The sequence below is a fragment of the Haliotis rufescens genome, unplaced genomic scaffold (genome assembly GCF_023055435.1).
Source record: "Haliotis rufescens isolate VD_foot unplaced genomic scaffold, xgHalRufe1.0.p SCAF_2, whole genome shotgun sequence".
Taxonomy (NCBI): Eukaryota; Metazoa; Mollusca; class Gastropoda; order Lepetellida; family Haliotidae; genus Haliotis; species Haliotis rufescens.
The window spans coordinates 42,230,238-42,240,634 of NW_025963890.1; the positions used below are offsets into that span (position 1 = coordinate 42,230,238).

Sequence of the window (10,397 nt, forward strand, 5' to 3'; positions counted from 1 at the left end):
ATCTAATCAAGACTACGCGTGTCACGATCATTTTGACCAGAGGCAACATGTGACCAGTTGTCTCAGGCAGAGTTGCGTCCCTAGGTCATGTCCGGATCCGATGAGCCAGTGGTCTTATCCAAGATTCGCTCTAATTATTATCCTTGGTTTGTCATCACCATACCCGTGCTCGTGTTTTTTACGAATACGATAAACGTCTAAGGCCCGAAAGCGTGTGAAAGCGCTCCCTCACTCATTCAAGCGGCATTAAATCAACTCACTCACAGTGTGCACAGGCGGTCCCAAAGCCAAACCTACGAATGGACTAGTTGGAACTCTTTTGGCACGGGTGGCCCAGTCGTATAAAGCGCCGCGATTCGCTGTCCAGAGTTGCGTCGCTTGGGCGCACCAGAAACCTATGATTGTGTGTTCGAATCCCGGTTCGCCCCGATTATGTTTCTAGGTTTGTCAGCACCATACCCGTGACATCACTTCGGGCTTTCCTCCCACATTAAGCTGACACGCCACGATATAACCGTAATACCGTTGAAAGCGGTGTTACACCCAACTCACTCACTCACTTATCAATCTAAGATATATCAACCAACTGACTCACTTCCTCCAAGAGGATTAAAGCGTCTAGCTGATGGCAGATTGCTGTCGAGGAAAACCATATTTTTCCTTTTCTATTACACGTGTACAGTATGTCTATTGTATTGCTCGGGTTCCTATTCAGGGTTTCCAGTTTCCCCGAGAAAACCTGTTTCGGTGAAATGCCCCATTCGATACAAGTAGGTCACAAGATATTCCATGTCAACCTGCCCTTCGCTCATTACCCACGCTCCGACTGGCCTTCGTCCTGGTTCTGGTGTGAGCTTTTTGTGCCGAGGTTTTGGATCGGTTACTAACATTACTTAACAGTCAGTTATTGAAGGTTTATTTAATGTTAGGCCCCTGGATGTTTAAACCAAACAATGAAAGTTAACGCCCTTTTGGCTCCACATACAGGGAATAAACGATAGCGTTTTATCAAAAAGAATTTTTTTTGGTGGAATACGAGTTAACAATGAAATGACATTATGACTCAGAACTATTTTTTTCAATTATCTAAAAATGAGAAAAACCTTTAGGTTTAAAAAGAAATGTGTTCACTAGAATGTATATAACAAACATGTTCTGCTTCTCCCTTCGCACAAAACAAATGTATGTGTTGAAGTTGAGACCGAAAAATGTATCCGGTATCTCACAAAATGCAAAAACACTGGCTATTACCAACACAATACACTCACTCACGCACGCACGCACGCACGCACGCACGCACGCACGCACGCACGCACGCACACGTACATTGGTGATGCAGGCTTCACGATGTAATTTCCGATCACAGTTGTGAAAGTAGACATGACGGCCATTGCCGGAACAGGGAAATTGATACTTTCATGTGTATTTGAAGTAATCCTTCTCTACAAGAGTACATACACATTTGTAATCATTTGCAACTCCTTCTGGTGGGGAGACTGATGTGCCCCAACTCACCGGAGAGGACGGGATCGGGTGTCTTTCGAACGTGTGAGTAACCCCATCTCAACAGATTCGACAATACACAACAACGTTGAAATAATATGTTTGTATCATATCATTACCTACTTTTACCTTAACGCCGCAATATTCCAGCAATATGATGGCAGTCTGTAACTATTCGATTCTGCACCAGATTATCCAGTGATCGCTATGTGAGCAACGGCCCACCCTATCGGGGTACGAGGGCACGCAATCAACCACGTCACCGATCCTGACCACCCGGTCCAGCCGATTCTCGGAATCCCCATGCGATTGTCTACACTAAGCTAAGCGTGCGTGCATATCTGTATATCATGTATACTCTTCAAAAAAAGAAACTTGACACTGACTTTCAAAATGTAATATAATGCGATTGTTTCAAAATAGGACACAGAAACCATAATTGAAACACTGTTTGAAGATCAATGTACACAATGCTCAAAACATTAATCGTGTCACAAAGACAGACACACGTACACGATACAGTTAATGTCACAGGGGTACAGACAATGTCAGTATCGGTTGTGCCCACCACGTGCATCAATCACTGCTTGACACCGACGACCCATAGATGCAATCAAGTTGTCAATAACACGCTGTTGGATGTGCTGCCATTCATGCTGAAGTGCATCAAGAAGCCCCGGAAGTGTTTGGGGCGGAGGATTCCTTCCGAGAACGCGTCGATCCAACTCGTCCCGCAGATGCTCAATCGGGGACAAATCCGGAGACCGGGCTGGCCAAGGTAATGTCTGGATGTTGTTGTGCTGTAAGAAGTCCTGACAAACTCGTGCAATATGCGGTCGAGCGTTGTCCTGCTGGAACTGTCCGTCATGAACGTTGACGTGAGGAAGAACGTAAGGCTGTAGGATCAAGTCTCTGTAACGCACACCTGTCAATGCACCTGCCACATGCACGAGAGGCGTCCTACCACCGTGATAAATTCCGGCCCATACCATGACACTTCCGCCGCCAAATGGGACAACCTGCTGCACACAGTTGGGGGCGTAACGTTCACCCCGACGTCGGTAGACACGTGCGCGCCCATCAGCACTTGTGAGTAGGAAACGGGACTCGTCAGTAAACAGTACATTTCTCAACATTGCACGTGCCCATCTAACCCTCTGTTGGCACCAAAGCAGACGGTCCGCCAGATGACGTGGGGTCAATATATGACGTCGAACAGGTCTTCGTGCAAAAAGTCCAGCCTCCCTCAGTCTGTTGCGTACCGTTTGATCTGATATTCTGCGTACCCCAGGGATCTGTGTGGTTGTAGACGTGGCTTTGGAAGTGCGCCTTGGAGGTGTCGCAGCCGGATGTATCGATCTTGTGCTTGGGTTGTCACCCTTGGTCTTCCTGACCTTGGTCTGTCGTCAACTCTGTTGGTGTTGTTGTATCGGGTTCAGAATGCGGAGATTGTCTGTCTGGAAACGCTGAGTTGCTCCAGCTTGTAATCTCCCAATGGCGTTGTTCCGTTGAGCTGCATTCAGTCTTGGCATTCTGATACCGCCTCTACTGCCGTTATAAGAACTGTATGAACAACCGCTGATGTAGATTTTTATACCCATTCAGCAGGGGGGCCTGCATGCCTAAATGCAGGACCCTGTGCTGCACGTTTTTTTACAGGCGGTTGCGTTTGAATGAAGCTGTAAAATTGATCCCCAAACGCTACGTGTATGTGCTTTGCATGTGTTTTTTCGCGAATTATAGACACGTCATCTTTCTGTCTGACTTATTTGGTTCTCATTTAATGTAATTATTTTAGATATTTGGCAAAAAGTGGTTTAACATCTATGTCAAGTTACTTTTTTTGAAGAGTATATATATATAAACTATGAAACTAATATAAAGAAGATGATGGACTAACGTGGACTTTATTATTTTATTATATATTACATGTACACCGAGTGAACATTTCCCTCATTTTTGTATATATATATATATATATATATAATGTTTACGATCGTGTAGGTGAGCATTCTATTTCTTGCAGGCCGTGTAGCTAGTTTCCCACGATGATGACTGTACAACCCTCATACTCACTGGTCACGTTGATTGTCATCCTGCTACACAGTAGTAAAGGTCAGTCTTCACACACACACACACACACACACACAAACACACACACACACACAAACACACACACACACACACACACACACACACACACACACACACACACACACACACACACACACACACACTAACACACACACACTAACACACACACACACTAACACACACACACACTAACACACACACACACACACACACACACACACACACACACACACACACACACACACACACACACACCACACACCACCCCAACCACACACACACTGCTAAACACACACTGCTAAGCACCACCATCACCCTCTCCCCCGTATCTAGTTAGATACTTGTACCCCTACTATCGATCAAGGTCACAACGTACACTAGATATATATAACTATCACTGAAACCAAGTCGTGACAAAGGGTTTCACTATGGAAGTGCGATGGTTTAGATCTCGATTAGGCGTCAATACATCATTAAGTGTTTAGACAGGCGTAGCTCTTTATTCACGAGGAGTTTTATACATCCTGTATTTGCCTGTACTAGAAATAAACACTTCTCCTTCAAGACTCATTTGCACTGTCCGTTTAACGTGCATTATCTTCCTTTTCCGTCAATTAAACTTTGTAATGTCGTGAATTTAAAATAAGTGTTCCCATTGTTTCTGTTTGAGTTCAAATCAAGATGTATGCATATTTTCCGTTTAGCGCAGAATGACCCGTCTTCAAAATCGGCAGGGGACACGGCTAGCCCAGCCGTCTAAGGCGCCGCGATTCGCTGTGCAGAGTTGCGTCCCTTGAGCACGCCAGAAATCTATGATTGTGGGTTCGAATTCCGGTTCGCCCCGATTATGTTTCTAGGTTTGTCAGCACCATACCCGTGCTCGTGGGTTTCACCGAAGTGGTAAACGTCTGAGACCTGCATCACTTCGGGCTTTCCTCCCACATTAAGCTGACACGTCGTGATATAACTGGAATAATGTTAAAAGCGGCGTTAAAACCCAACTCACTCACTCACTCAAAATGGGCCGTCATGTTATACAAGTTATCCCCTGTACTACGGGATCCCGGCGTTGTACCGTTTACAGTTAAACAATGCAATATCAATAAAAGGATAATCCGAGAGGAGTCGAGTGAAATATTACATATGTAAGTCACTGTATCATCTACAAGCGATCTCAAACATGTGCGTAGTTTTAGAATCGTAACAAAATAAATCTTATATAGTTGCTCACAAGTTCACACGTGTTTTTCAGCGAGCCAGACCACGTGTACCAACTGTCTGAATAACAACTGTTCTCAGGGTGGTACTTGCAAAGAAGGATGTAAACACGGTTTCTATGGCGACGGGTGCAACCGGTCTTGTCGAAACCAATGTATAAGTAGTAGGTGTCACGTGTCCCGGGACACCGGAAGCGCCGTTTGCGACACTGGGTGCATTCCGGGATTTCGAGGACGTTATTGTGAGAGAAAATGTCCCAGACGATGCGCAGTGTGCACCAACACCATGTGTCCCAATTGTACTAGTGACTCGTGGTACGGGGCAAACTGTAGTAAGTACTGTAGCCACTGCAATGGTGCGTCCTGCTTTAAGAACGGAGACTGCAAACGAGGCTGCACCGGAAGGAACGTTGGACCAGGATGCAACACTACGCCTACCTGCAGTTTCCGGTGTTCTGAATGCGATGGAAGCTCGGATACGTGTTCGACGTGCAAACCTGGTTACTATGGCAACAGCTGTGTCCGCAACTGCAGTTCTAACTGTATCGGGTCTGTCTGCCACTTTTCAAACGGGACATGTGCGCAAGGGTGTATTTCTGGATGGGTCGGACATGATTGTATGGTGCAGCTGCTGGTTGATGGTGAGTGGTCAATAGCAGCGGTTACGGTCACTTCTCATCCGTTTATTGTTAGAATGTTTGTTTGTTTGTTTGATTGATTGTTGTTTAACGCCGCACAGGTTGGTGGACACCGGGTCTTGCATCCAGAGGGGCGGTGGGGTAGCCTAGTGGTTAAAGCGTTCGCTCGTCACGTCGAAGACCCGGGTTCGATTCCCGACATGGGTACAATGTGTGAAGCCCATTTCTGGTGTCCCCGGCCGTGATATTGCTGAAATATTGCTAAAAGCGGCGTAAAACCATACTCACTCACTTGCATCCAGATCCGTACCAACCGCTGTTACAGTGCGTGCAGGATCCAGACCCGGTTGGTCATGAAAAGTAACAGTGTGGCCCACAGGCTGATCCAAGCACGGTTCCTGTGGTAAAACGTCAAGTCCTAAGCGTTTGTTTGTTTGTTTGTTTCTTAAAGCCGCACTTAGCAATATTACATCTATATGACGGTGGTCTATAAATAATCGTGTTTGAACCAGAAAACACTGTGATTGACATCATGAGCATCGATCCACGTAACTGGGATACGATGACATGCATCAACCAAGTCAGCGAGCCTGACCACCCGATCCCCTTAATCGCCTCTTACGTAAAATGAGTTTTCTGTATGTCACAACTAGGGACTGCGTAAATTCCTACAAATGTCCGCTTTAGGATTTGAATACAATTCTTGCAGATAAAATGGATAGAATTATCATAATTCTGTCTCATTGGCCCTAGCGAATTCACTAAAAAGGAATCCAACTCAAGTCTAGAATGATTTGGCAAGTCTAGATTGCCCCATCTGTTATCATTGTACTGGGCTCTTTTTGGATTTTATTACATATTTTGTAGGTAAGTGAAGTCAAGCGAAGGCTACTTTATTCTGATAATACCCTTTTTTTACTGTCGAAGGGGTGTATGAGGTGTGATGAAATGGGGTTTGACGTCGAGTCAAAGGTTTTTGCACTTACATAGCGACGAGCATGCACGTGTGTGTGTGTGTGTGTGTGTGTGTGTGTGTGTGTGTGTGTGTGTGTGTGTGTGTGTGTGTGTGTGTGTGTGTGTGTGGCTGCTTGTACTAGTCCGGACTGATGCCGATTTATAGTGCTCCTCCACCATACCGCAGTTCAACATGAATATACCCACTCAGACACGGTGTACTGACTCCGAGCCGACCAGTCCTCATTTTACCGAGCGCCAGACAGGATAACAACAAGTACCATCTTTTGGTATGACGAGACCGGGATCGAACCCCTTACCTTCCACTCTACGGTTGGACACTCTACCACTAGACCATGGAGGCAGTCTGAAGGGGTGCATGAAGCCATAGTTAATTTGAATACAAACGTACACACACATGGCGTCTGACTGTATGACACGGTGCGACAAGCGTGACTGAGGGGGCTGATGCAATATTAGTCTATTAGGTCCAGTGCGTATATTTAGCGATTTATAGTAAATGAGAAAACACTAGACAGATTGCAGATGGAAGGTAAATCAAACACTACGACCAGATGCACCGTGTACACAGGTTGCTGCCTGATACTCCGACTTTACCTACAGGTTCCAATATCAATCACTGCAATATCAATTACTATGTAAATGTCGAGCAAAATCCGAAATTAACGTTCGAATTGACACGGAATTATCTCCCCTGATCAAATCGAAGGACAAGGTCGAATGACGTTTTGAGATATATAGACGTAATCCATCGTTGCTGAATGTTTCCAGGCTAGTGTTTCACTGAACTCTGTTGGTTTTGTGTGTGGACTGCTTACAATAAGGTGTCCAGCGCTCTCGAGGGGCATATGGTGTGGATGTGGATGTGGGTGTGGGTGTGGATGTGGATGTGGATGTGGATGTAGGCGTGGGTGTGGATGTGGGTGTTGGTTTGGGTATGGGTGTGGGTGTGAGTGGGTGTGGATGTGGATGTGAATGTAGGCGTGGGTGTGGATGTGGGTGTTGGTTTGGGTATAGGTGTGGGTGTGGATGTGAGTGGGTGTGGATGTGGGTGTGGGTGTGGGTGTAATGTGGGTGTGGATGTGAGTGTGGGTGTGGATGTGGATGTGGATGTGAGTTGATGTGGGTGTGGATATGAGTGGGTGTGGATGTGGGTGTGATAAAGCAGTACGATTTCGCATTGTTGCGCAACACAACTCTCACAATAAAAGCAGAATTCTGTCGATCATTCAGCCTTGTTATAATTGCAGACACACATACAGCTGAACCAGAGCATGGCGAGACGATACGTGACGGTGGTGTCTACGGCACAGAGGGGGGCGAGGGTGACAAGACGTTAAACATGCTAATCATCTTCGGATCGCTCACCGGATTCATGATCGTCGTGTCCTGTATTGTTGGTGTGAGGTGAATGTAACGCTCATTGTTTAGTATTGTACTTTGAGCGACGGTTTAAAGGGGGACTCTACTCGGCCTAATTGGCAGACCAAGCAACATCAATTCAAGTTCCTCAAACACAATTTCTGAAGGGTCCCCTAGGTCAAATTTTATGATAGTATATCTCAATATTACGGATTTACACAGGTCTTAGTTTCACACAGTTATTAAATAAAACACACTAAGCATAGTCCCCCTTTAAATGTGGCCGAGTGGATAGTGCGGACGCTTGTCACAAAGTTTTCGGTTTACTTCCCCTGATGGTTACAAGTGTGTTGATGTCCCCACTCCTGGTATCACTGCATTAATTCTAGAAGCGATATTAAACCTGCTATTTTATCTAAATTATATGTGGACTTGCAAATTCGACAAATGGTCGTTTTTATTTCGAAAAAAATCTTTATTTCTGGATAAATTACCACCAAAGACAATAAATAGATCTTAATTGTGCACCCTCCCTTTTCAAAAAAGCTGTATCCGCCCATGCTTAATAATACATGGTGATCGTATTAGACGAGGATAGGTATTTGTACACTGTGTGACCTGGCCCAGCACATGCCATCGTACCAAGACATCGCGTATCGCTGGTCATGAACCACTGGTTTGTCTCTACTTAAACACTGTATGACTGACTATTCATAAACTACGTGAGCACACTGTAACTGTCTGTTATATTTTCAGCTTGTGGCACACAAAGGAAAGCAGAAGGACTACTCACCATGTTAGAACAATCACTTCTGGAAACACAAACCACGCCTCATCACAACATGGGGGCGGCCGCGATGCCCAAAGTTATTTAACAGCCACACATGACATTTCTCATATTGAAGCACATATTTATGATGAAATTCCCGAGTGTCATGAGAGATTACAGTTGAAAACGGAACCGTATACAGTGGAATCTGTCTAAACGAGACTTGTGCGGGACCGAAAGTTCAGTCCGCTTTAGACAGTGGTCCGGATTTGTGAGTGAGTGAATGAGTGAGTGAGTGAGTGGGTGGGTGGGTGAGCGAGTGAGTGACAGACTGGTGTAACCACGAATACATACAGAAGCAACCTTCGACGTTCATACTGTTTAGCCCTCACCCTTTGAAGGTTCATACTCCATTGAACTCAATGAAGAAGTCAATTCTTAAATGTTTTCACTATGTTAAGACAATGTATATTGGTATATTATACGTAATGACATTACACAGTGTTTATGTGACATATCCTGACATTGTATAGTGTTTTCATGGTGTGTTAAGACATTGCACAGTGTGTTCATGGTGAGTTAAGACATTGAACAGTGTTTTCATGGTGTGTTAAGACATTGAACAGTGTTTTCATCGTGTGTTAAGACATTGCAAAGTGTGTTCATGGTGTGTTAAGACATTGAACAGTGTTTTCATGGTGTGTAAGGACATTGCACACTGTTTTTTCTGGCATGTTAAGACATTGCACAGTGTTTTCATGGTGTGTCAAGACAATGCACAGTGTTTTCAAGGCATGTAAAGACAGTGCACAGTGTTTCCATGTGTTTTCAAGACAGTGTAAACTGTTAACATGGTATGTAAAAATATTAATGTGTATATTATGTAAAATACAATGTAAATAAGTATATGGTATGGTATAACACATATACTGTGTTTCTCTGAAGTTTAAGACAATAATTTCATATGGTATGACAATCACAGTGCATATGCAGCATACAATCACAGTACTGTACACTGTTACGCGACATGTCAGGTAGTTTATAGGTAAATAATGTACATTGTTTATAAGGTGCTAATGGAAGGCGGTGCTGTAATATGTTGAATAATGTAGATGACGTTACGTGTTCATTTAGTGTTTAAGGAAACAAGGATACGTCTATAAAGTTTGCCAAATGTGTTAAACGTCTAATAGTATATATTAGTATTGGCTTCATCCTTTTCTGTACTTTTGTACTTTTTCTATATTTCGGTACTTGAGTGGCCAACATCCTTGGTCCACCACACGCTATTTGATCTAGCATGATTACAGGAATGATGCAAAGTGACAACAATATATAGTCTAAATTGCAGTTTGTAATTGTGTAGTTACAAAAACAAACAATTTCTGACGTAGCTTCATTGCCTAAATATGTGAAGCATGCTAAATATCTGTTTACATACATAAGAATATTGTATTTAACTAGAGCCGTATACATAAAATAATTAATAGGGATATCGTCGACGAAGATCGTCATATGCCTCAGATAAACAACAGAAAAAGGTATTCATTCTAAATATAACCCGTTTTACATATAATAAATATTTTATCCCAAGGTTTTTGTGATAATCTTCAAAATCCATGAGTGAAGCTCTGGGTTAGAATTGATTTTCAGCAACCCATGCCAGGTGGGACTAACGGGATCGAGTGGTCATGCTCATGATGTCAATCACTGGATTGTCTAGTCCAGACTTGATTATTTACAGACCGCCGCCATATAGCTGGCATATTGCTGAGTGCGTGTTAAACAACAAACAAACACAATACTGAGAGAGTGGGAACTACAACGAAACTAAACTTG

At 43.9% G+C, this 10,397-nt stretch overlaps 1 protein-coding gene across 3 annotated transcripts; it reads left to right on the forward strand.

Moving 5' to 3' along the window:
- Positions 1-1,374: 1,374 nt before the first annotated feature.
- Positions 1,375-10,243, forward strand: LOC124149422 (cell death abnormality protein 1-like). 3 transcript variants are annotated; one of them, XM_046521006.2, is made up of 6 exons: positions 1,375-1,548; positions 1,694-1,832; positions 3,530-3,618; positions 4,850-5,455; positions 7,678-7,829; positions 8,546-10,243. In XM_046521006.2, exons 3-6 carry the CDS (start codon positions 3,552-3,554, stop codon positions 8,588-8,590), a joined length of 870 nt encoding a protein of 289 aa, XP_046376962.1. In that variant the 5' UTR covers positions 1,375-1,548; positions 1,694-1,832; positions 3,530-3,551; the 3' UTR covers positions 8,591-10,243. The 3 variants fall into 3 exon arrangements, with proteins under 3 accessions (XP_046376962.1, XP_046376960.1, XP_046376961.1); XM_046521004.2 differs by having other exon boundaries at positions 1,376-1,548; positions 7,678-7,834; positions 8,546-10,241; XM_046521005.2 differs by lacking the exon at positions 1,694-1,832 and having other exon boundaries at positions 1,376-1,548; positions 7,678-7,834; positions 8,546-10,242.
- Positions 10,244-10,397: the final 154 nt, after the last annotated feature.

What these genes read in the sequence shown, in the direction of transcription:
- LOC124149422 (XM_046521005.2), top strand. Translation starts at nt 3,552, where the DNA reads ATGATGACTGTACAACCCTCATACTCACTGGTCACGTTGATTGTCATC. An exon ending in CCTGCTACACAGTAGTAAAG is followed by an intron (nt 3,619 to 4,849) that starts GTCAGTCTTCAC and finishes CGTGTTTTTCAG; the next exon opens with CGAGCCAGACCACGTGTACC. An exon ending in GGTGCAGCTGCTGGTTGATG is followed by an intron (nt 5,456 to 7,677) that starts GTGAGTGGTCAA and finishes TTATAATTGCAG; the next exon opens with ACACACATACAGCTGAACCA.